This window comes from Martes martes, assembly GCF_963455335.1.
Source record: "Martes martes genome assembly, chromosome: 3".
Classification (NCBI taxonomy): Eukaryota; Metazoa; Chordata; class Mammalia; order Carnivora; family Mustelidae; genus Martes; species Martes martes.
This window is the reverse complement of record NC_137890.1, coordinates 169,767,364-169,793,757: the sequence shown is the minus strand read 5'-3', so window position 1 is coordinate 169,793,757 and position 26,394 is coordinate 169,767,364. Positions and strand designations below refer to the sequence as shown.

The following is a 26,394-nucleotide window of genomic DNA, read 5'->3' as shown; positions in this document are numbered from 1 at the left end:
TAGAAATGCAGAACATCAGGCTCTAGCCCAGACATGGGGAATCAGATGCTACAGCTCAGCAGGGACTCCCTGCATTTCATATGTATTTTAAAGTCTGAGAAGCTCTGTGCTGGAGATCTAACTTAAGCTCTGTGTAAGATCTCATAAGAGGGTCTCAGAGATCATACCCCCTTGACTCTAGGCAGTCTGGCAAACAGCGGATGGCAGCTTTCCCCTAGAGTGTGAAAACAGGCATCTATCAGTCAGTCAACAAGAGCTTGTCAACATTTGGCAAGCAGACACTGAGTATGAGAGGTGTTGTCCCTGGATGTGGCAGTCTACAGTGCCATTTGTTGGAGCATTGTTGTAGGCTGACCAACAGTCCAGGTCCAACTGGCACTATTCCAGGTTCAGCACTAAAGTCCCACACTGTGGGAAAATTCATCAGTCCTCTGGGAAGCTGGAATGGTTGGCCACCCTATGTCAAGTAACATTCAGAACTGATTTTACCTGGCACACTCTAGACACACACACAGGGTTGAGAAATGTGATCAAAAAGACATGACCAGGGGCACCTGGGTGTCTCAGTAGGTTAAGCCTCTGCCTTTGGCTCAGGTCATGATCTCAGGGTCCTGGGATGGAGCCCCACATGGGGCTCTCTGCTCAGCAGGGAGCCCGCTTTCCCCTCTCTCCTTGTTTCTCTGTCTACTTGTGATCTCTCTCTCTCTGTCAAATAAATAAATGAAGTCTTAAAAAAAAAAAAAAGATTTGACCACCCATTGACCTGCAAGCTGGACCCAGGTACTCACTCCATCCCCTGTCCTTGAAATGCGAGTTCCATTGCTTTCCCTGCTCCCAGAGGCTGCTGCAAAGACAGAGCATTGAGACAGTGAGGTGGTGTTGAAAACACCTGCACAGTATACCCGGCTGAGCCCAGTGAAGGCCTCTTGATAAGCTTTTTAAGGCTTGGAAGGCAGGTGCAGGGATTCATTCACCTTCCTGCTGCTCAGGACAAGCCTTGTATGTAAGTTCCCTAGTATTAAAATTGCCACCTACCACCCAGGGTGGCATGCCTCTTTCCTCAGTCTCTCCCTGCCCTCCGCATTTGGGGTTGGTTTCAGATTACACCAGTAAAGCTCAAGAGACAGTTAAAGGTCTATGCACACACACCATCAAAGGTAAGATCTGTTTCTTTGGTTCCCACCACCACCTCATGAACACACATAGCTTGGAAGTAGGGTTTCGATGCATACAGTTAATGCTTAGAAATGTTAGTTCATCCATTCAACAAAAATCCATTGAGTATTCTCAATGTGTCAACCTCTGTGCAAGATGCTGGGGAGCAGTAGGACCCAAGTAGACACAACACCTGCCCTCATCGGGATTACAGTCTACAGAGGAATGCAGGAGCAATGATAGTGCAGTGGGATGGGTGCTGTGATAACAGTGCAGGGAGCCCCAAAATTTATAGGAGGAGTGCCCATACAGGAACTAGGGACTTCTGAAGGATGGGAGATTCTAATCAGGTGTGGGGAGAAGGGCATATATGAGGGGGCAGAGAGTTTCCGAAGCAGAAGGAATGGGGAGTTGCAGGGGATAGAAAGAGCATGGGAGCTCCTGAGAGAAGGTCAGTATCTCTAGGAAAGACAAGGAAGGCAGGACGTGAGGGTAGGCAACAAAGCAATCTGGAGAGGTAGGCAGAGATTGGCTGGTTTGTAATGCAGGTCAAGGCACTGGGACGTGGTCCCGAGTGTGAACCACGGAGTGGAGAATCACTGAAATTCTGTAGAGAACAGACATGAAGTGAACAGCAGGAAAAGCAGAGGGTTAAGAATCAGGGAGAGAGAAGAGGACAGCCCAGACTGAGGTGGTGGTAGTCCAGGCCCAGAGAATCAGATGGATTGGGAAAGATGTGTAGAAGTAAAAGGGGATGCCTGGGTGGCCCAGTTGGTTAAGCGTCTGCCCTTGGCTGAGGTCGTGATCCCAGTGTTCTGGGATCGAGTACCATGTCGGGCTCCCTGCTCAGCCGGAGCATGCTTCTCCCTCTGCCTGCCGCTCCCCCAGCTTATGCTCCCTCTTTTTCTGGCAAATAAAGAAATAAAATCTTTAAAAAAAGAAAAAAAAAAGAATACAAGTAAAAGCAATGGAAGAACATGTTGGTTGAAAAATGCCCATGAAGGGATGCCTGGGTCCATTAAGCATCCGACTCTTGATTTCAGCTCAATCTTGAGCCCAGGGTCATGAGTTCAAGCCCCATGTTGGCTTCCATGCCCAGCATGGAGCCTACTTAAAAAGAGAAAAAAAGAAAAATGCCCATGATGGAGAAAGGATGGAAGAAAAGAGAGGAATTGAGGTTTCTTTTTTTTTTCTTTAACTTTTTATTTTCAAGTACAGAAAAGTGGCAAAAATGGTGGTTTCTATAAATCCCTCCTCAAGTGTTTCCCAATGCTGACATCGTATGCATTTACCATACAACCATGAGAATCAGAAATTATGCTAAATACTATCACCAAATGAAAGACCCCACTCAAACTTCACCAGTTTTCCCTAGAGCCATGTTTGGTTTGGTTCCCACACTTGATTTAATGTTACGTATTTCCGGTCTCCTGCCATCGGCAACAATCCCTCAATCTCTCTCCTCTTCCAGGGTCTTGAAATCCCTGAAGACTATACCTCAGTTGTTTGCTGAATGTCCCTCAAGTCCCTGTGTGGCGTCCTCGAGCTTCTGCCTCTGACAGCAAGAAGGTAGGCTCTTCATGCGCAGGGGCATGTCTGACTGCTCACTAATGGATTCTCCGTCTCAGAAGCAGTACTGACTGTGTTAAAGGAATGACAGGGAGGGTGAGGTGCCAAGCATTGAGATATGGTCAAAAACATGCTTCGTGGATCTCCCACGGCTGCCATAAAATATCACAGACTGGTGGATTAAACAACAGACATTTATTTCTCCCAGTTCTGGAACCTAGAAGGCCAAGACCGGGGTGCCTGCGTGGTTAGGTTCTGGTGAGAGAACCCTGGATGACAGTCCCTTCTTTCCGGGTCCGCACATGGCAGAGACAGAGCCAGTAATTCTCTGGTGGGTCTTCCTGTAAGGGCACGAATCCCATCATGACAGCCTCACCCTCATGACCTCCCCTAACCCTCTTACCCACCCCACCCCCCTTAAGCCCCATCTTCACTTATCATCACATAGAGGGTTGGGGCTTCAACATGTGAATTGGGGGGATGGGCAACAATTCAGTCTATAGCACCCACATTAGCAGAAAGCAGAAAATGTTGGTTAGGGAAAAAAAGTGTTTTTCTTGAGTGGATCCATGAAAGTATTCAAATACCTAATTGACTTGGATTCTGTTAATGACATCACCTTTTTGAGCCTGCCAGGCACAGTGAGTGATACAATGGTGAGCTATACACCTGGCACTAGCTCTCTTGAGCTCACCTTCCACTGGGGAAAGGAAATGAAGGTCAATGGTGAGAACAAGACGCAGCCTGTGGTGAGTGTGTGCTATGTGAGCACAGCCAGGATGAAATGCAATGTAGGAGGGAGTCCTCATGGTGGAGGTGACAGGTGAGGGTGACAGGTGAGGAGATGGTTAAGGTTAGGGCTGGTGGTAAAGGAAGAAGGGAAAGAGGTTACAAGTGAAACAAAGCCTTTGAATGGAAACCAAAAGGCAGAGAACCAAGAGGTGTGTTTGGAGAATGGAAAATGGCAGGCAGTGGGGATTGGCTGGAGTGGATGATGGGACATCGGGGTGCTGGGCTGGAGGCTGGAAGAAGTTAGGTCCAAATCCCAACAGTCTTTGGTTGTCACCAAACCAAGGTCATTTAGCTTTTTTCCATGTCAGTAAGAAGCTGGAGAGCGAACTGCTCAGAATTCTTTTTGTGGAGTCAGAGTATGGTCTGCATGTTTCTTTGCCTCCTTACTGAAAAGAGAAGCTTTAGTGGAGGCAACACACTGGACATGCTCAAGGACCTCTGGTCCTCACTGCCCTGTCTCCTGACACTCCTCACTTTCACATGCCACACCACCTTAACTTTGCAAGTGTCAGGGAGTCCCTTCCACCACAGGGCTCTGGTGAACTCTTGCCCATTCTCCTAGCACCAGCTGGAGGTTCTTGTCTATGAGGCTGTCCACCTATGATTCACTTGAGCAAAGTTGGCCCCTCCCTCCTTTCTGCCCATGCTATAACTAGAACATCTCTCCACCATTAATTTTATGATTTACATACCCTCTTGTCAGACTGAAAGGTCACTGAAAGGAGCCATGTTTATTTCTCTGCATTCCTAGGGTTGGCACCATGATTGGCACATCATTGGTGCTTAGCAAATAACTACAGTATTTAAATTTTTAAAAAGATTTTATTTATTTATTTTGACAGAGAGAGAGAGATCACAAGTAGGCAGAGAAGCAGGCAGAGAGAGAGGAGGAAGCAGGCTCCCTGCTGAGCAGAGAGCCTGATGCAGGGCTCGATTCCAGGACCCTGAGATCATGACCTGAGGCAAAGGCAGAAGTTTAACCCACTGAGCCACCCAGGCGCCCCTGAATTTAATTATTTTTAATGAAATAGTAGAAAGAGCACTGGAGGAATGCCTGGGTGGCTCAGACAGTTCAACGTCCAACTCTTGATTTAGGCTCAAGTCATGATCTCAGGGTCCTGAGATCGAGCCCCAGATTGGGCTCTGTGCTCAGTGGGGAGTCTGTTTGAGATTCTCCCTCTCTCTCTGCACTTTCCCCACTTGCATGCTTGCTCTCGTTCTCTCTCTCTCTCTTAATAAATACATAAATCTTAAAACAAACAAAAAAATAAGAGCACTGAGCTAGGAGCCAGGAGCCCAGAATCTAAACTCCAGCCCTACAAACCAACAGAGTTACCTGACTTTTCTGAGTCTGCCTCCTTATCCATAAGAAGAACGGATGGTAATCTCTATTCCACAGTTTTGTCCTGAGAGGCTCGATTACATTCCTGGAGCATAAATGGAGCTGAAGTTCTCTCCTACCCCTTAATGATTTGCTTAGAGTCTGGAGCGTTTATAGAGCAACAACAGGCATCCCACAGATCTCGCTGCTACCACTGGGAGTTCTGCTTCATGCCAGACATCTCTGAGGGCAGAAAAAAGACCTCTTGTGCATATTTGAAGGAGAAATGCAGTGGGAAAAGGACTAGAAATTTGATCAAGAAATTAACATCATCCAGGAGAGGGAAAGCAAGAGCTACAAACAGAGTAATAGGACTATAATAGGACTCGACTTCACCTCTAGACTATAAGCTCCATGACAGTTGAAGCCTTGTCTGTTTGGTTCATGGCTATACTGTCTACACCTAGTCCAGTTTGTGTGTGTAACAGTAGCACGGAATCATCATGTAACCTCTTTGGACCTTGATTCCCTTAATCTCAAAAAACGGTGGGACATCCCATTCTCCCAACATACTCTTCTATAAGCAACAAAACCTGCTAACACTTTCTAGCATGAGGGGAGGTTGCAATAATGCTGATGGCAACCTAGGAATGATAGTTTAACAAGGAAAGGCAAACTTAGTACCATGGTTGTGTCTCCACACAACACATGGCTGTGTTCTCCAGCTCTCCTATCTCTCTGTGCTTGCTCCCATCTGTGGAGATGATGAAGGTCTGGAAACACAATGGGGCCAGTGCTGTATTGATGACATTTTTTTTTTTTTTTACTCTCTGGCCAGGAAATGACCTTTAGGTTAGAGAGAGCTGAGATAAAAGTATGCCTGGTCCTTGAATGAAACACTATTTACCAACCGCAGTGAAACACAGACCTCCACATACTTGCAGGCTGGGAGCTTCTACACCCCTTTTGTCAACTGGCTGCCCTCCCCAAGAACCTGAGATGGTGGTTACCATGGTGACCACCCACAATAGGGGGGACCCCTGTGTCCCCTTCCTCAAGGGGGCTAAGCAAGGCAGCTTCCTCGTGTAAGCCAGGGTGGACTAGGCCAGGGTGGGCACAGATGGAACCCTGAGCTGAGCAAGACTCACAGCTTTCACAGTTGACACCCTAGGGAGGCGACCAACTTGATTCCCCAGAGGACACAAAGAAAGGAGGACAAGTGAAAGCTTGTGTCTTGAAGCACAGTGGGCTTTTCCATTCCTCCTGGGGCTGATGCTCCTTTCCTCCCTCCAAGTTTTTTGGCAAAGCTTCTACTTCTGCCTACTCTCTTATCTTGGCCAACCTCAGTCCAGCACAGATATCTCCTCTTGTGAGAATGCCTCCCTGATTTTCAAGCCTGCACACCATTGCACTCAGCACAACTATCAGTCCTTACCATCCTGCCTTGTTACCACCCCACCGGCAGTTACCGGACAGCAAAGTTCCTGGAGGACAGGAGGCATGTTCCAGTTCACTAGCATAACTAGAACTCTCAGCAGAGCTCTGGCATAAAGCAGCTGCTCAATAAATATTTGCTAAATGAAGGAATTAGAAATATCACTCCCCTCTTGTGGGAGGAAGATGAAACAAGTTGATATCACAGTTTAAATAAAATCCACTCATCAACTTCGGCAAGGTGTCTATGGTGTCTGTGGTGTCTAAGGAGTCTGTGAAGCTAGAACTCTAGTCCCTTTGCCTTCTATAACCACAGAGCCTAGTGTTAAACAACAATCCTTCAGCATAAAAGAAATTTGAGCAATGTCCAAACACACTGCAAGATGGACTTAACTTTTGTAAAGATTCTCAACAATAAAAGTTATAATATAAATTATAGGGTTATCCCTGAATGCACTAGAAAATGAAATTAACCATGATTTGACCCTATTCCTGCCATTTTCCCTCCCTAGTCTCTTCTATTCTCCAATGTTCTGGTAGATTAACACTTTACTACAATATAGGAGTGTTTTAGGAAGCAAATGAATGAGTATTTTTATGGCTGAAAGAGGAGTAAGGGAAGGATGAATGACTTTCTCCTGTAAAGTATTTATTGGTACTTTCCAGTCTGAAAATAGGAGCACAACATCTCTCCTCTCCAGATCCTGTTTTCTCACTTCTAAAAAACTAGGAAAATAATGTCTGTTCTTCCCTCCTTACCACAGGCATATGAGCTATGTATGAGCTATGCCTCTGTATGTATTGGAGGATAAGGAAGCTCCTGGACCCCAAGGGTCCTTCCAGACTCTCCTGAAGCTTCCAGATAGAGACTCAGTTCAATTAACCATCCGAGTTTCTGTGGCATTACTATTCCCAGGCAGGTGGCTCCCAAGCACATCCAGACCGTGAGGCTCTTATTACAGAAAGGCCATTAGAACCCAGCCCAGAGAAGCTAGCATTGAGAGTAATTGCTAGAGAGGAGTAAACCTACCCCTCCCCTCTCTGCAGCCTGCCCACACTTTAATCCACCCAGCTCTCTGAGGAAAGATATACTGGGTCTTAAAACATAGCAGGGCAATTTGAAAAGCAATGAGAAGGAGAGAGGATTAGGCCAAGTGGAAAGGAGTATGTTTCTAATGAGGAGAATGAGGTAGATCTTGTATTGGTGTACTTTGGCATACACTTTCCCTGGGAGAATTCCTCTTTCCCAGCCCTACTTGTCCACTCAAAGGTTAGCTTTTCTGGCAATCCTTGTCCTGTTGTCTCCGGCATCACTAGTCACCCTTCCTGTGTGGACCTTCAGCACCATGGATGCAATCCTGTTTCAAGGAACCCATCATGTTGTCTTGTGGTTGCTTCTCACAATAGACTGAGCTCCCCAGCTTGCCTCCACATTCCCAGGGCGTGGCACCCAGCTATGCTGAATCAATGGTCACACTGATCCTTTTGTTGCCATCAGACCAGGTAGACCAGAAAGAAAATGGACAACAGGACATTTTAATTCTTAAATCATGACCATTGGGGATGGAAGATCCCTTAAAAGGTCATCAAATGTATTCCCCTCGTTGAGTAAGACTAATGAAGTACCTGGTGAGACACACTCACATTCTGTCTTTTACATGGGTCCCCAGCATTGTTGTGCCCAAAGCTGTCATGCCCACCCTCAATTAGCTCTACCTCCCCTTCTGAAAAACCTATTTAATACGTGTCTTTTTGTAGCAAATAATATGTCATACCTTTTTATTATGTAAAATTTCAACCACATATAAAAATTGAAAATATTTAAAAATATATAAAACACATATAATTGTAAAACATATAAGTATACATAAAATATACTGTAATAAAACATTTTTAAGTAGATGAAATTGTACAGTAAACCCATCACCCAATCATAGCACTTTTAAACACATGACCAGTCTTGTTTCATCTATGGTCACTGGATTGTTTGGAAGTAAATTCTAGCTATCATGTCAAATAAACACTTTTTACTTCTTTTACATTCATAGGAAAGACAGAAATTAATTTAAATCATGAAGACCCTCTATGTGTCTTTGGGGAAGAGGAAGAACCTTTGAAATCATATCATATACTTCTCCAAAGCCCCAAACTGACTTTTTTTTTTTTCCAGTAAACACTTAATGGGTGTCCAAAGCAAGAAACAAAGCAGTGAGTATTATGTAAAATGTCAGCACTGATTTTGCAAAGACTAGACCCTGTGGGCTCTCTCTGGAACAAGGGTACGCAAAAGGCTGGAGGAGCAATGAAAGGACCAACAACCTCAAATGCCTTTTTCTTCTGAATTAAATAGTCATATTCCCTGTGCACACACACACCCACTCCCTTACATCCTCAGTGTTCTCTCTCACTCCCACAACATGCACCCAACAGGAGGGGACACCTTTGTACTCTGACGGGACACCAGCTCTCATTCAAGGGCAGCTGCCTGGTTTGGGCAGCTGTTTCTAAACATGTTAGAGAACACAGAGCCCTAGTACTAGAAAGCTTTTCTTTCTTAAGCAGCACATTGCTCCATGGAGGCTTAATTCTGCAGCTCCTGGAGGGATTGCTACAGGATGTATCAAAATAGACAACCCACACTCACTCAATGTGCCAAAGCCCTCCTTTTGGGGTGTTAGGTTAAAAATTGTTAAAGTACCACTGCATAATGGCCAATGCTGTTTCTGCTGATGATGATTAACTCTGTTTATATGCCTAAGATCTCCATATTGGGAAAACTTCATTGCCCACTCAACACTTTCACTCCTCAGGTGTCACCCTGTCAATCTCAAAGCACTTAGCACACGGTACTTATACCCAGAGAAATGTGTGAGGCACGTTTATCGTCCTCCCCGGATAGAGGTGGAAGGAGCACCCAGATAGAGAGTTCATGTTTATGGGGAGCCCCTTCATGCATTGCAGTAGGTGTTGTCTACTCAAATTCTTGTGACAATGCTATGACATATTTTTTATTTGTTCCCCAGTACCACAAAGACACTAAGTTCAAAAGATTTAAATGATTTGCCCCAAGCCCACAGCTAAGAAGTTCTAGAGCCCAAATTCTAAATTCTTTTTTTTTTTTGAAGATTTTATTTATTTATTTAACAGATAGAGATCACAAGCAGGCAGAGGCAGGCAGAGACAGAGGGAGAAGCAGGCTCCCCGCTGAGCAGAGAGCCCGATATGGGGCTCGATCCCAGGACCCTGGGATCATGACCTGAGCCGAAGGCAGAGGCTTTAACCCATTGAGCCACCCAGGTGCCCCTAGAGCCCAAATTCTAAACGAGGTTTTTATAACTACCAAAACCATGGTTTTTTTTCTGTATTTCTAATTGCCAATTTTTCCAAATATAAGTAACTAACCCCATTGAAATTATTTTTATTTTTTAACTTTTAATTCTGCAGTAATCTCAGATTCATTTAAAAACTTATAAAAATATCACAAAGAGTTCCCATTGACCCTTCAACCAACTTCCCCAAAGGTTAACATCTTACAGACTAGTGACCAAAACCAGGAGCTTAACATTGATACAATACTGTTAACTAGTTTACCCACCTTATTCAAGTGTCACCACCTGTCCCACTAATGTCCTTTACCTGGTGTAGAATACAATTCAGATCACTCATTGTATTTAGTTGTCATATCTTCTTAGTCCCCTCTAACCTGGGACATTTCCCTCATTGTTCTTCATGACCTTGAAACGTTTGGAAAGTACTGGCTAGTTGTTCTGTAGAATGTCCCTCGACTTAGCTCCCTTTTAATGCATCACTTTCACAAATGCTCGAGGGACTTGATCTGTACTTTGCGTATTTATTGATTGAGAATATACTTACTGACAAGACGCTACACTAAAGTGAAGGATGCTTTTGATTTCGTTCATCACAATGGCTTTCATACACTTTTTAAAAAAAAAAAAGTATGTATATCTGTGTGATCATTTTCACTTAGTCTACCAGCAGTGCTTGGGTATTTTTAGTTTCCTCCACCCTGATGATGTCTTGGCAGCACCTCCTGAGATCAGCAGCCACAGTCACAAACACACCAAGGCAAAAATTCTCAAAGAATATTTGAAGAAGTGAGTAAGGTCAGATAACAACATCAAGAGCTAATGTTTATTGAATATTTGCAAATTTATCATATGTTTGCATTCCACACTTTGCCAAGAGTTTTGCATGCGTTATATCATTTGAACTTCACAGCAACCTCTGAGACAGATACTATTATTATCATTCCCGGTCTAGAGTGAAGAAAAATGAAGATTCTGGGTTTGTAAGTGATTTGCCTAATATCATACCACTACTACACATCAACACTGGGATTTGAAAGAAGTTCTGCTTGGCTACATAGGCCCCATGTTCTTATCCACTGTCTTAACTTCCTGCAAAAGCATCTTTGATTCTTTGCTTCCATTGTTCCTGTGCCTGGAACAGTCTTCATTGTCCTATTTTCCAAATTCTTTCCCTGATTTGGTATTTAATGTCCATTTCTAAATTCATTCTTCTAAGGAGACTGCTGTTGGTGGAGGGGGGACTTGGTATGCCAGCCCCAGGTACTGCTCCTCCACATAATATGGCATGAAGAGGACAGCACAACTAGAAGGGGCTTGGATATTTCTGAGGACAACCTCTTCCTTTTATAACTGAGGAGATAGTAACAAAACAACCGGTATTTATTGAGTGCTCATTGTAGGTCAAGCATTTCTACATGCTCGATATGTATTCTCTCATTTACATTTCTCACAACCCTAAGAGAGAGGTACTAATATTGTTGAGGGAGGGACATCTAGAATTCACCATACCTGAGTTTCCTCTCTTTCCAGGTGCCCAGGAGGATGATACTCCCCATCCCTACTGCTATTAGGTACAGCCATTCTAGATCCAACCAATGAGCTGCAGGTGAAAGTGTTGTGTCATATGTAATGCATGTCATCATGGGTACTCAGTGAGCTATGGGGTGGCAAGCTGCGTACTTTCTGTTGCCTTGCCTTGGGACTCTGGGACTTCCCCTGTGAGGCCCCTGATTTGCCTTTGTTCAAGAATACTCTCTGAACGTAATTCAGGAGTGCAAATTGATGGTTGTATTAGCCAGGGAAATTAACATTAGCTGGGCAACAGACAACCCTCCAAGTCTCAGCACCTTAATATCATCAAAGTTTGCATCTCCCTCGTGTTACAGACCTGTGTGGGTTAGCTTTTCCATCTTGCAGCTATCCTGTTTGAAACGGATAGCTCTCAGATCACTGAGGCAAGGAAAGAGAGAGATGCAAGAGGTATCCCTTCCTGTCTCTGCCCTGAGTGACACGTGTCACTTCCTTCTTCATCATATGGTCCTGTGTCCTCTCTCCACTTCCAGTGCCCACCTGCCTCTTTCTTGTATGTCTGAGAACCTCAGGTCCAGGGGAGGCATCTCTTCCCCCTCCCCTTTGGCTGCCTCTCCAAACTGCTGCCTAATCCACAGTCTTCCTGAATCATCTGCCTTAGAATTGTCAAAGCCAGTGGTTGAAAATGGAGATTCCAGGGCAGCACTACCTTGGGGCCATGGCCTGGGACTCAGCATTCTCCCCCCACCCCCAATTTGGGGCAGTTCTTGGTATCCACAAATATTTCAGAATTATTATAAAGTATACAGCCCAGGTCAATGTCACCCAAACTTCAGTCACGTACACTTTCAAGGTATACCATCTATACTATTACTTACTCGATACTTAACATTTTTCTTGAAATGTCTTACATTTTTACTTCAATAAATTTATTTCTAAAGGAGATTTTTGTCACTGCCATAAATAAAAAACCAATGTCACTTATCAAAGTAGGAATAGACAAGCTGTGTTTATATGATAGAATATTATTCAGTACTAAAAAGAAATGTGCTGTCGAGGTACAAAAAGACATGGAGGAACTGTAAGTGCATATTACCAAGTGAAAGAAGCCAGTCTGAAAAGGCCACACACTGTATGATACCAACTATATGACCTTCTGGCAGAGGCCAGGCTGTGTTGCCAGGAGTTTGGGGGTAGGAGCAAAAGGATAAATGGTGGAGCACAGGGGATTTTTTAGCCGTGAAACTGTAATAATACCATATATGGCAGATACATGCCATTAGCCATTTGTCAAAACCCTTCAAACATATAACACCAAAAGTCAACTCCAATGGAGACTATGGACTGAGTGATAATGATGTGTCAGTGTTGGTTCACCCATTGTAACAAATCACTACTCTGGTGCGGGATGAGGTTGGGGTGGAGAGTTGGTGAGGAGTGAGTATATGAGAACTCTGGTACTTTCAGCCCAGTTTTGTTTTGAACCTAAACCTGCTTTAAAAAAATTATCTATTAATAAAAGAATAGATACACACAACTGCAAACAAAACAAGACTAACCAATTATAGCTAGATATTACTGTATGTCCAAAGACTCCGAGCCCGATGCCTTCTCTTTGTTTATAAAGGAGATTGACAAGAGTTAAAAAGGTGTTAAAGACATATTATCACTCCAATGAGATTTTCCATTAGACATAATCATAAGGCATGAGAACAAACTGAAAAGAGAACAGTGTTCTCACTTGATGATCAACATTATTTAACGTGGTGTCTCCCTGGGGTATCCATGTCATCCCAGGCTTTCAGAAACCCTTGTCTAGGGATGACCCTGAATGAAAACACCTGGCTGTCACATGTTGGGGAATCATTTCTTCTGCCACTTCCTCTATGTGCTCCTCTGCGTGCCTAGCCTGTTTCTGGCCTCTAGGGACTCAGAGCGCAGGAAAGTGTCTTTCTGCATAGTTCCTGCCAAGAAGGGAGTGCTGCTTAATAAAGATCTGTCAGGAACATAGCGGTGATGGAGATAGATAAAGACTACTATATTGGGCAGGAGAGGAGGGAGGTTGAACTGAATCAGGCAACACAAAGGCAGGAAGTCAGCTTAACAGAAACACTGGATCTGAACGTGCATCCCTGAGGTCAGGCACAAAAACAGCCGGGCGTTTACCGTGGTGAAAGTACATCCTTACTTAGAGCATCTGCTTTTTTAAGGCTTTAGTACAAAAGAGTCGTAGGAAAGGCAGCAGCGTGGTCTGGGAACCCTACTCCAGGTCTCTGAGCCACGTTGACAGAATGAGGGTAAATATCACTCCCATTTAATGAACAGCTGCTATGTGCCTAGAACTTTAATACAGCATGTTCACCACTTATGATAAGTGTTCAAGCTGGATATTTTATTCCTACTTTGTAGACAATGAAATCAAGGTCTAGGGAGATTAAGTTACTTGCCCAAGGTCACCCAGCTGGGAAGGGCCCAAACTGGGATTTAAATTCATGTCTTTCTGACTTCAATGCCTGTATTCCTCTCATTGTTCAGCAAAATAACAAGAACAGGTCTACTCCTGGCCAAGTGGACTCAAGCCAGGACAACAATCACTATGATTACTAGGATAAGAATCATCACTATTTGTTATTATAGAATCTGAAAAGGAGGTTGGATGGGGTGAAGAGGGGTGTCGAGGGAGCTTCCATACCCTTCTTGCTTGGCATTTTAATTTCTATACAGACATATACACATATGTACACACACACACAAATATACCTTCTGCCATGTGTACACTAGGGACCAAAAACAGCACTATTAGTCTGGAATGAACATGTGCCAAGAAGGATACCAAGGGATCAACAAATTTTGAGCCCCTACTGTATGCAGAGTCATATGCTAGCCACTAGGGTGGCTTCGAGAGGCTTCTTTTGGAGAAGTTGATGTTGACTGACTTCAACCACATCCAAAGTGACCTTTCCATAAAGAAGGAAACGAAATTGTTCTGTCCACCTCAGCATCTCTGAGCAGTTTCCCTGAAGAAAGTCTCATGAGGGCAACAAACTAGGCCCAAGACTGGGGCTTGAAACATGGAGTTCCACAGAGCCTCTGTTTTGCGGATCCTCTTTTTTGCTGACAGTTTGCATCTACCTGGAAGTCAAATTGTAACTAAATCAATTTTGCCTGTTTTGTTATGAGACAGTCAGTCCCATGTGCATCTCATTTTTGCTTTTAACATATACAGAGGGAGGTATCAAATATGTACTCCATGCAATACGCACACATAAACTCTATCTTACATATGATACATCTTGGTAGGGGGATGGTGTGCAGCTCAGGCCACACAGTATTCACTTGCCAGCTCCTTTACATCCGGGCTCACTTCCAACTTGGCTTCCTTCCCAGCAAACAAGAAGCAGCTCGCTAATTCCCACACTCCTTCGAGTAGCCCTTCCCCCCTTCCCCCCTCAACCTGCTCCCCCTCCCCCAACTCACAGGCCACAGCTGGGCTTCTCTAACACACCAGCTGGAAAAAGAGGAGAGCATCAGTGGAGGGGAGGGGTGGAGGAGAGGAGAGAGACAGAATCCCAGTATCTGGCCTTTCTCCTCCCAAGCTCTTTAGAAATCCATATTTTACTCCACACTACCAGCTTTATTAAGTACTTTTCTTTATGGGGGGGGTTCAACTGGAAGCCACACCCAATAAGTTAGCCAACATACCACATCTAGACACAGGCTACCAAGTGAGGAAGGATGGTTCCAAAGTGAACACTGCGTAGAGGATCTACAGACAATCCAGGTGAGATTCACTCTGCAACTGTTAAGACAGCAAGTGCCTCTCTTCCTCCAAACCTTCATTCTGTCTGTGAAAGTGAGACAGGTACACTCGATGCTTTATTCCTGTGCATGCATGTGCATGTATGTGTGTAAAAAATAGATAGCTCAATCTGGAAAGCAACCAAGAACGTGATGATGAAAGCTGAACTTCCTTACATCACTTCCCAATAAAATATGAGAGCACTGGTGAGAACCCTGGAGGAGGAAAGGGTCCTTGAAGATTTTGGTTTAAACAGGGCCAGGACTGACCAAAGTAGAAGTGGAAAAACCACAGCGGAAAATCCAAAGAGGGGAACATGATGTGCTGCTCGTGACTCTGGGTGAGGGGCAACTGGGGTTCCTCTTTTTTGGGGATGTTCTGCAACCTTAGGTCCATGATGGTATCTGTTGCCTATTATTCATGACATGTGCCTAGTATAAATTCATGATTGCCAACAACTTAGGATTTCTGTGAACACCAGACAGAGACTATTCTTTGTGATCTCTGCTGAAGACACATTTGTACATGCCATCTATTGCATATACTGGGATTAGATACTGGGACAAGACGAACCCTTGAATTGACCAGGGATGCAAGTTCATCTCTTTACATTTAGATTAAAAATGTCTCTGGACCCTCAAGCAATCTTGTAGTGAAACCCAACTTTCAAGCTCAGCAAGGATCTTGAATTAGTAGCTCCAGTCACCAATTTGAGCCCCCTTTCTAAAGTAGTCTATATTATCTTGGGACAGCTTTGATGAAAGTTCTTTCTGCTATCAAAACCAAAGTTGGGTTCCCTGAAGATTTCATCACTGGCCAAGGCACTGACCATTGTGATTCCACAAAACAGGTCTACCCCTTCTGCACAGTACATTTTTCAGCAGTTGATGCCAGCGAGCATTTTTCTTCCTTATAGTCTCCTCTCCCCAGTCCCCCTATGTGTGGAAATGTTCACTGGTTGAGCTCTAGAGGATGATTCATTCAACAAAAACTTACAGAGTATGAAACAGGTGCCAGGCACCACAGTGGGAGCTGATGACCCAATGATAAGCAAACACACACAAGTTGCTGCTTCTAGGGATCTTATAGTCCCTTTGCAGTGCCTCCCTTAGACCCAGGCAAGTCCCTTGCTTAGTCCCCTGCTGTAGAAGGCCCCACTCTGGCCCTTCTTCAGCTGCACTCTTCCCATAGGAAATCTGTGAGATCGAGGAGCTATGCCTCTCTTCTAGAACTTGCTCCAATTACCTGGAACCCCAGAATTCCTGTGTATTCAGACATGAGCCTGCTCTCAGAACATTCTCTTCCTTGGGTTCAAAGGAAGAGGGGCAAGGGACAGCTCTTTCGGGATAGTATGGACAGAGCTTGAGCAAGCCGACTGGAGTGTCCACACATGTGTGACAAAGGCTCATCCTGCTGCCAGATGTAGCCAACAGTGGAAAGAGAATCAAAGTGGCTTGTAGACCAAGGGCTGGGTACCGCCATATGGCTACCACAGAATTCTACGGAATCTAATAATTCTAAATTCAAACCTGTCTTCCAGGTTGTTTTGACCTTTTATTTGCCAGAATGGTAGGATAAAACTCTTTTTCTTTAATAGTTATCTGGATTTATTACTTTTAAGTATTTTGGCTTGTGGTATGTGAGCCTCTATCTATACTTTTGTTCTAGTGTCCATAAATGTTAGGAATGGGCCTATTCTTTGTGGAGACTGATATTAATTAAATGATCATACAGACACACAAACACACACACACACACACACAAATGTAAAATCGAACCATAGCTAAGCACTAAGAAAAATAATACTCTGTTTGGGTCTCTCCTAAAATGATCTACTTGATCTCCATTCCCAGGGTTCTCATTGCATCTTGGGGTCTCCAGTTTCCCCTGAGCACTGCGAAGCTCTTCTCTTACTCTCCTGGGACCCAAAACACTGACGAAAATATTTCACACTATTCTGCTCCTTCTGAACATGGAGCTCTATGGAAGCAAACCCCAGGAAGAATAAGGGAGGCAAGCCAAGGCTGTTAATCTCTTCTAGACTCATTTCCTCTTTTCCATCTGGTCCAAAACAGGTGCCCGCCCCCCCCCCCACTGGACTGCCATGGTGGATTTCATCCTCGCACCCACCTCTAGGTGCTCCACAGCTGACCCTGCCTAGGAAATGCTTTCACCTCTTTGCCAAGATATCCACGTGTCTCACAGCTCTTCTGCTTCCAGCTGCCTAAACTCAGCCAACAACCATTGCTTCTCACTTGGTCTTCAACAGCAACAGAGAAGCCTTCTCTGACTAATTGGGGAAAAGGTAGCACATTCCCCCCACTTGTGTCCCTGAAAAGGCACCCCATACACCAGCTGCTGTTAAGCACACATCTCTTTCTTGTATCCAATATTACTATAATTCACCTGTGACCCACTGTCTGTGTGTTCTTGATCTCTATCAGTCTCTCTGATGTCTGGGTTAGACTGTGAAACTCCCAGAGGGCAGGGCCACATCTACCCTCTGTCTCCAGACCCTGCTCAGCAGAGCAGCAGGCATAGGTAGGCGCTTGCTTAATAAAGACTTTTGATGATGGAAACAGAGGAGCGGCACTCTATGCCTAGAGGATTGTGAGTGCTCAGGAAGCAATCTACTACCACCACCAGCCCACAGTCACAGCAGTCCTGCCAGGGACTAGCCTGGGAGCTGGGGCACACTGTTCCTTTTAAATGAGGCAGAAGGAGCACTGTCTTGCCTCTGAGATAGTAACAGCAAAACACTGTGACAGCATGGCTTTAGCCGTGTTGACCAATCTGATGCTCAGAATGACCATAAGCTGGGGGTCTATCGTTATTATCCCGGTCTTACAAAGGGAGAACGTGAAGCACAGAGGGGCTGTGCTACTTGTCCAGGCCTCAGACTGGGGCCATCTGGTTTCAGAGACCTCAGCTTACCCACCATGGTCCATCAAAGTGAACCAGTGCAGCTTCAGCCAGAAACAGAGGGTGAAGAGATGCCAGCTGGGCTCTTTTCCCACACTTCCATGGATCCTTGACCCCTGTCCAACGAGGATGAATGGCTGAGAGGAGGGGAGTGGCTACTCAGTCAGCTTTCCAGCATGGAGCCAACTTGGCTCTCCAAGCATTTATTCACACACCATCCGTCTGCCTCCTCCTGTCCTCTCCTCTGTTTCTCAAACATGCTAAGCTTGTTCACAGTTAGGTGTTTGAACCTGCCATTTCCACCACCTGGAATGCTTTTCCCCCAGGCCTACTGATCAGTGGGTTCTTCTTATCGTGTAAGGGCCAGATCAGATGGCACATTCTTGGGAAGGCTGTCCCTGATCACTCTAATGTAGTTGCATCTTTCTCAAACCCTCTGTTTCCTTCTTGTCTACTCATTATCCTGTTTGACTTTCAACATGGTGCTCAACACCATCTGAAATCGCTTTATTTATCTACAAGTTGACTGGTCTGTTTCTGCATCTCTACTAGAATGTCAGCTTCTGGAGAGCAGAGGTCTCACTTGTTTTGTTCCCTCCTGGATACTCAGTGCCTAGAACAGCATCTGGCACCCTATAAGTGCACAGCAAGCATTTTTAAAGTAAATGCATGTATGCATGAATGAATGTAAAGACCACTATGGGCACGTGCAAACCTGGAACCAGTTGGACCCTCCAGGTGCCCCTTACCACATACAAGCCCTTATCTGGAAGAGATCAGATCTTCATTTGGGACAGTCTTTTAGCCCCTGGAGCAGCAGGCAAATGACTAGGAGCTATTTGGTTTCTTTGTTTGGGCAAAGAAAAGACCGTGACATTCAGCCAGTGAGACTGCCGACTGCTCTCCCTTCTGAGCCACATGCGCACGACTGCCGGACAGCTGGCTCCCTGAACAGAAAATCAGATCCTGACATCTCAGCTCTTTACTTTCGTCTTTCTGTCTATCTGTCTGTCTCTTCCTGCTCTAGAGGGTTTTCCCCATCTCCTTTGTTGCCCTTCCTCACTGAATCCTGTGAAGAAAATTGAGTAAAAAGAGGGAAAATATGTTCATATCTAACACATGCTTCTCTTATTACTATGATAGCACAATCTCATTAAAATCTCCTGGCTCCTGCACAAATAATAAAACCCCCCAAATATAATCATCATATGCAGGAAGTGCTTGACTTGATCCAGTCTTATGCCAACATGATGCCCCTATTCCTTCCACATAATAATAGAGCCCATTCCTTTATTGGTGTTAGCTCTTTTATTCAGTCCTTTATTTATGACACACCATAAAAATAATGAACAAGAAAGGAAAGCTCCTAACCTCTGCCCAGATCCTCTATCACATGTAGATACTTCACAGTATTCCTAAAGATCCTTTTCTTCTTCTTTTTTTCAACAAAATATTGCTTTTCCATGATCAAAATACCTGCTATTGTATTTTAATCCCTTTCAAGATGTTTTCAGGCTCATTATCTTCTGAATCCTCCCAACACACTTGCAAGGAAAAAAAGGAGGACAGTAAAAGGTGCCTCTAAATCACAGAAGTTGGAAAAGGGGCCCAGAGGCGTAGAATGATTTGAAGAGGTTCACACCGTGAAATACCATCCAGATTGGTCTCCAAGTCCTGCTGTTTTCTAGAGACAAGGGTGTTTTTGCCAGAAGCCACACTCCCAGCAGCCCCTGTGACACACAGACCTAAGCCAACACATATGGGAGAAAACAGTTTAAGAAGTTCGGAAGCTAAGTAATTCTTTCTTATGGGAAAGATGAGGCTCCTGATTGGGGCAAAAGGCTGACCAGGAGCATCCTAAAGTGAGGCCTCACTCTTGCTCTCAGCCAAGCCACTCCACCTTGTGCCCACCAATGGAAGTGGAGAGAAGGGCTGGATAAAGGGCACTGAGCAGGTGCCCTGGAACTCCTCACCTAACAAGAGTCCTCAACTCTGGACAGGACTTAATTTGGGACTTCAGTAAGCCTAGTCTCAAGAAGGAGGAACCCAACCCTTTGCTCCTCAGAAACATTTATTCACACTGAGATCTATGTGACCTCCTCTCAGGATGCTCAGGCTTCTTGGCCCTAGTCATCTTCTGTCCCTGAAGTATGTTGCCCATTCAGAGCAAAGATAAAATGAATGAAAGTATCAGCTAAGCCTGTCTCTCACAGAGCAAGCCTTCAGCAAGAGCCAGAGCCCCCTCAAAATCCCTGGCATGGCATCCTGCTCTGCCCCTTGTTCAGGAAGCACCCAGACGTCTTTCCTCTACTGCTGGGAAGCTACTGAAAAAGTGGCTGATGCGACCTCGGAACCCCCTTGACCAAGGTGCAATTTAATATTCCTTCTCCAGGATCACTAAATAGATCGGATTTTTTAGATGAGACTTTTCTATCTGGGATTCTGTGGAAAGTGTTGCTATAATTCATGACTCTAGGATAATGTCCACATACCATCTCCAGCCTCTAGCAGACACTAGATTGGAAGTGGAGCTGGAAGGGCTGGGGTGAGTCTATCTGTGAAAATCTGAATGAACAGGGAAGGGAAGACCTTCGGACTAGTGAATGATTATACCTGGCATCCCTGTCCTGGATGGGGAGGGTTTAAGGGGTATTCTACATTGATGTGCTTCAGGCCTGAGAAGGGGAGCAGATATGACAAGATTCCTTACTTCCTTCTCCATATCCCTTAAACTCACCCTCAACCTGCTGACCTATTTGCTTTCAACCTAGGAAAAAAAAAAACTTGAGTCAGCCAAGAAGTGTCTCAGCAAACTGGAGAGTCTTCTTGGGACTAGAATCTCTCCCCATGTCTTCCTCACTGACTAAAATATACTGCTGAGGATGTCAGTGTCATTTGGGAGGGGGTAGTTCAAAGTGAAAGAAGAGGGGCAAGCTTGTGTGTCAGTCTATGAGAATAGGGAAAGAGGAGACGATCTCTGCATATTTCCCTCCAAAGAGGGAAGAAGTTTGAATCTAGGACTGAAGATGGGCCAGGGGAAATGCCAGCAACAACAAATCATATGAAAAGATATCTTGGCTTCAAGCATGAACGTACCACCAAGTTCTTTCATTTTACCACTTCTGACTTCTGAATCTTCTATTCTGAAGATGCTTATAGAGTTTTTAGATGGAACTGAAGACACTAGCATTGGAAGGAAAATGCAAAAACTGGGGTACAACTGAGTAACCAAACAGGCTCTACCAGGAACCAGACATCTTTTGGGCAAACTTAACCACAAGACATCACTGAGGAGCCCTTAAAACATATATTTCTTAAACTAAAGACAGCACAATGGCTCCCCAGAGCAAGCTGCCGAGTAGTAATCTGCAAGATCTGGAGACACCATCAGGCAGCAGGAAAAGGGAAAAAGGGTCTCACCTGTTCTGGCCCCTGGAAGCAGATGCGGCAGAGCGGGGTCCTCATGCCACTGTCCAGACTGCTTCCCAGTGAGTAGCAATCCTCAGCCTTCCCCTTACAGAAGTCATCTGAGGAGGCACTGCTGAGCAGCGACGTGGGTGGCTCTGTGGCTGGGCCACCCCAGTCATCTTCCACAGAAGAAGGTGGCAAAGGTGGTGGAGGTGGCAGAGGAGTGGTCTCCCTGCCCACCCCTTCTCGAGGACCCCTCCAGCCTGCCCACCCCCCGGCACCCAGAGCCGGAAGGGTGTTGTTGTTGGCCGCCAAACTGGGGGGCTGGGGGTCGCCGTGCATGGGCAGGGGCGCTGGAGGGGGGCGCCGCAGCAGGAAAACCTTCAGGTCATTGAAGAGCATGCGGCAGCGGCACTTGAGGAGACCCTGGTGGCGCAACATCTGGGGAGCCGGGGCCCACGATCCACAGCAGTACCAGGCACAGCAGCAGCAGCTCCACCACCACCACCAGAGCAGCCCACTCAAGGGTATCAGCATGTGCCCAGTGGAAGCAGAGAGCCCAGGAGGGGCAGCCGGAGTCTTTGCAGAGGCAGATAGTAGAATGGTTTGGGGGGGGGGTCCACAGCAGAGCTGTGTTATGGAGGGGGGAATCTGCTTTCTCACTGGCTCTTCTTACACCCCCTCAAAGTAGCAAATCAATTGTTCCCAGGACGAAGAACTGTGAGTCACTGGTTTTGAACTCTCCCTGGAAAGCCCAACAACAACAAAAAAGGTTTTCTTGCCTCCCCCCTACCTCCCCACCAACCTTAGCTTTGCTCAGGTAGTTTCCTCCTTTTTGCCTTTGACTTGGGGGTACTGGCATGGGAAGGGGGGTAAAAAAAATGTTGAGGAAGGGCTCTTTGGGCCTTGAGATCAAGGTCTCTAGTTGTCAGAAAGTTTCCCAGGAGAAGATATTTTCAGTTCTTCTCAGATTCCTAGGCAGTGGGAAATCTCTTTTCTTTTGTATAAAAGGGTGGAGAAGATTATAAATCAAATTTGGAGTGGACTGAGCTGGGCTTAGGGCAAAACAGCTCAGTGAAAAATTGAGCACTGCATGTGCAGAGTGAAAAGATAGTTTTCCTCAGGTAGCAGGAGATTGGTTTGGGGGGGGGGGTGGTGCGGTGTTCAGTGGGGAGGAGAGGAGGTTGGGAGAAGTTTTAATTCTCCTGGGCAGAAAACTGGGGCAATTAATCCCCAGAAGCACCAGAGTTGCTTTTAAGAGAGCAGTTGGGTGGGGGGAGGGGGGATTGCAGGTGAAACTGGGCAAGGGGCTTGTGCTTTGCCTCTGCAGCCAAAGAGCTGCGCGGAAGAGGGAAAAGCCAATTAGGAGAATAGAAATGGGAAAATAATGGACTGAGGAAGGGGAAAGAAGGGGGAGTGGAGATCCTTTAACCCTCGCAGAGCAGCTTCCTTCCTGAGCATTAAGATCCTGGCTAGAGGAAGGGTGTGTGTATGGGGGACAGGAGGCAGTGGAGCAGAGAGAAGGGGTAGAGAGAAGGGGCGTGTGGGAAGGGACAGGAGGAAGGAGTAGTTACATGATCTCAGTCCCCAGCCCACCCCTGCGGCAGTCCGTAAATCCGTGGCCCCTTCCCTTTGGCTCCATCAAAGGTCCCTTTGGGCGAGGGGCAAAGGCCGGGAGAAGGGCAGATCCGGGCGGGTGAGTGGCCTTGCCTTCTCTTCCTCTTCCTCTTCTGGGCCGTTGTCGCCCTCCTCCTCTTGCTCCGAGTCTGCCCGCGGCCGCCGATGCTGCTGTGGCGGCGGCAGTGAATGCTGGTCGGCGTCCCGGTGTCTCCGGGGCGGGGGCTGCTCCGGCTCGTCCTCTGGCTGCTGCTCGCCGTCCGGCGCGGCCGCGACTCCCGGCTTCATGATCCTCCTCCTCCTCCTCCTTCCCTGGGGGCCGGCTCTGAGCCCCCGCGCCCGGGCAGCGCTGCCATGCAACCAGAGGCGAGGCAGGCGTAGGGGTGGGGGCGGCTGGGGAGTGAGGAGGGGAGGGCAATAAAAAATGAAATAAAACTAGTGGAAGAATAATAATTCGGTTCTCAAATAATCAGGAATGGGTGCTTCTGGAGGGGTGGGGGTGGCAGGGCGGCTGCCGGGTCTTCACGGCAGTTCTGCCCTCACTACCCCCACCAAGGGCGGCCTCGGCCGGCTCTCTGCCACCCCCCACGCCCCTCCCTCCTCTCCGCTGCCTCCGGCTGGTTGGGCTCGCTGTTGCTACCTCCTCGCAGATGCAACGAGGTAAGGCTTGTTTGCGGTGCCAGTTGCAGGTGGGGAGGGGGAAACGAAGCAGTGTGGCCGAGGTGGGAGACAGCCAGCACTTGGCTGGGGCTTGGTCCTCGCGACTCCTCAAAGCCGTATATAAATATATCTCTTATAAAAGGCGAGAGGAAGCAAATCAGATTCCAGGCTGCTGCCAGGTGTTGTCTCGTCTTCCGCCGTTGCTCAGCACCCGCCGCCGCGACTGCTGCCCCCCTGGCTCAGTTCCCAAAGGGGTGGTGCTGGAAGGAAGGTGGCGGGGCGGTGAGCTGACCGTCCGAGAAATGGAAACAAGGTTCTTGCCGCGGAGAAGGCTCTCAGCTATCTCCGCCTCTGCCGCTGCCGCGGCCGCCGCTGCTGCATTCAGCACCCCAGGCGAGTGGACAGCTCCCACCCAGACCCCGCGCGTCACGCAAGTAGGGGCCTGACGCAGACGCCGCGGAGGGATGGAGGAGGGAAAGGGGCCAAGAGGAAAAGAGGCTGGGGAGAGAAAGAGAGAGAGGGGGGAAGAGGAGAACTGTGAGAGGCAAGGGGATGGGGAGGGACCAAGGGAAAGGAAAGGAAGGAGGCTAGGGAGGGATTTAGGAAGGAAGGGAGGAGGGAACAAGAAAGAGAGAAAAGCAAGTGGGGTGGAAAGGAGCAATTCAGGGTACATTTTCCCCCAGCTGGAACGTATCAGCGTGGATAGCAAGGTTGTAGAATTTCCTCCCAATGTACACTATCATCAGCCCTCTGAACGCGCATACACAGAGCCTTCTACATCTCAACCAAAGTCCATTTCGGAGCTCATAAACATTGTAAGCAGATAGAAATCTGCAGGCTTTAGGAAAAAAAAAAATAAAAGTTTTGTGACTCTCTAACTAACTCCGGGACTCGGTGGAGACGAAGTCCCTCGTGACTAAAAACTCAAGAGAAGAAAATGCTTCGGGGCGGGGGGGGGGGGGGAATGCCAGCACCATTTTTGCCAGTTTCTTCTAGAAATTCAGTTCCAAAGGGCATGATTTGTTTGTTGCTGTTGTTTGGGTCCATTTTAATCCTCTGTGCCTCGGTCAGTAATGGCATGCAGTGTGTGCTCAGTATATATTTGTTGAATGGAATAGGACCACCACCGCCATCATCAAAGTCATCATTACTCCAAGGTATAGACCTCTCCCAACTGTGAATCATAAGAACCCAGAGCGATATTAACCCTCCTCCTAACCTCTTTCTCCAGCTTCCCTCCATCCAAGCATTTAACTGAGCCGCTGACAAGAGGTCATTTGAAATGGATTTTAATTTCCTCTTTTATTTCTGTTTCTGACTCATGTCATCCTATCTCATCCTTGTCAAGGAGTTTCTAGTAAATAGTAAGAGGTCCCCAAATGTGAAGAGCAAGAAAAAGAAAACTTAAGGTGGTCTATACAAATAACTCAGTACTTACAGCTGTAGACTTGGGTCATTTAAAACTTAGGTTTGCTTTCTTGCCTTTCTTCATAACCCCTTTCCCCCTCAATACACACAGACCACCAGGGTCATAAACATGGACAAGCTATCCCAATGAGTCATCTACAAAGCTGTGGTTAATGCCTTTAGAAATATTGGAGCCATAGACAGAGAAACATGCAAAATCTCCACACCAAAATACCACTGGCGTGAAGTTGAGCCCTATGAATCATAAGAAAACTACCCCTTTGCTGCCATCTCCTTGAATGATTTATTCCTACAAGCTCTAAGGAGCAAGGACTTAAGTCTGGGTCTTGATTAAGCTGGGGTGCCTGCTTCTATGAATCATTCCTCAACACCCACCATGGATGCTGACCCCTGTTCCAAGGTGAGTGGTTGGAAGAGAATACTACAAAAATAACTACAAAAACAACTACAAAATAATATGTATATTACGGATATAAGCACACCCACTCTGCCACAAAAGAGAATTTCTTTGTTATAAAAATCCATCTGCTCTCAAAGAAAATTCTCTGTGCACCACATTACCCTGTGCCTGATTCTGATATTGCACAAATAATGATCTCATCATATATTCATCTCCCTCTATAAGACACAGAGCTCCTTGAAGGCAGGGACCAGTATTTATGTTTGCAACTTCAGCATATAAATATAGTGCCTAAAGCCTACTGGGTGATCAAGAAAATGAATGCTAAATGAAAGAAGGGCGTTTTTGTTTCGGTGAAGCGACCCTATTTCTCCCCTTCAACAAAAACAGATTCATGTGAGTGCTCTCAGACATGACTGAATATCTACTTTACCTAAAATTGAACTTCAGGGTCTTGTAAAATGCTAATCCTCATAAAATACTAGTTTCAAGTATGTCATGCAAATAAATTGGGGTAGGAGATAGAAGAGCCATACAAAACCTGTATTCAGAGTTACAGAAAGGGGTGATATTCATAAAACTGTCTTTCCCAACCTTTCCACTGAAAGGAAGAAGATTCCTAGAAACAGGAGGCTGCTATGCACAGGGAGCAACAACAGGGCTGTCTTCAGAAAGACTGGAAGGTTTGAGGGCTCTATTCTGAATATAATGTAAATCCTTAAAAGCACCTCACTGAGTGTCTCCTAAAGCTGTTGATAAAACAAAAGTTGTGAGCCCCAAGAGTAAAAGCCACAGTAAAGGAAATGTAAAAATAAATGGGTCTCCATTCAAGTATTCAAAAAATACTTACTGAATGCCAACACCAACGGTAGGCAAGGCATTGTGTTGGAAGATGGCAACACAAAAGTGGATTGGTTGGAATCTCATCCTCAAGAGTGTAGTACTATAAATATGTACATAATCATAATATAAGGTACAAAATAATAAGTGCTACAAAGGTGTAAGAAGTTTGGGGAGTGTTTAAAATAAG

The 26,394-nt window shown here is 46.0% G+C and overlaps 1 protein-coding gene across 1 annotated transcript in view; it reads right to left on the bottom strand.

Moving 5' to 3' along the window:
• MARCHF4 (membrane associated ring-CH-type finger 4) overlaps positions 1-21,843 on the bottom strand; it is a gene marked incomplete at its 3' end in the record, with an annotated part of 105,657 nt that extends 83,814 nt beyond the window's left edge. The window contains exon 1 of the mRNA XM_080799361.1: positions 21,272-21,843. Coding sequence (XP_080655487.1) covers positions 21,272-21,796 — 525 coding nt within the window. The 5' untranslated portion in view covers positions 21,797-21,843. The remainder of the gene's footprint in view (positions 1-21,271) is intronic.
• Between the last annotated feature and the right edge of the window lie 4,551 nt (positions 21,844-26,394).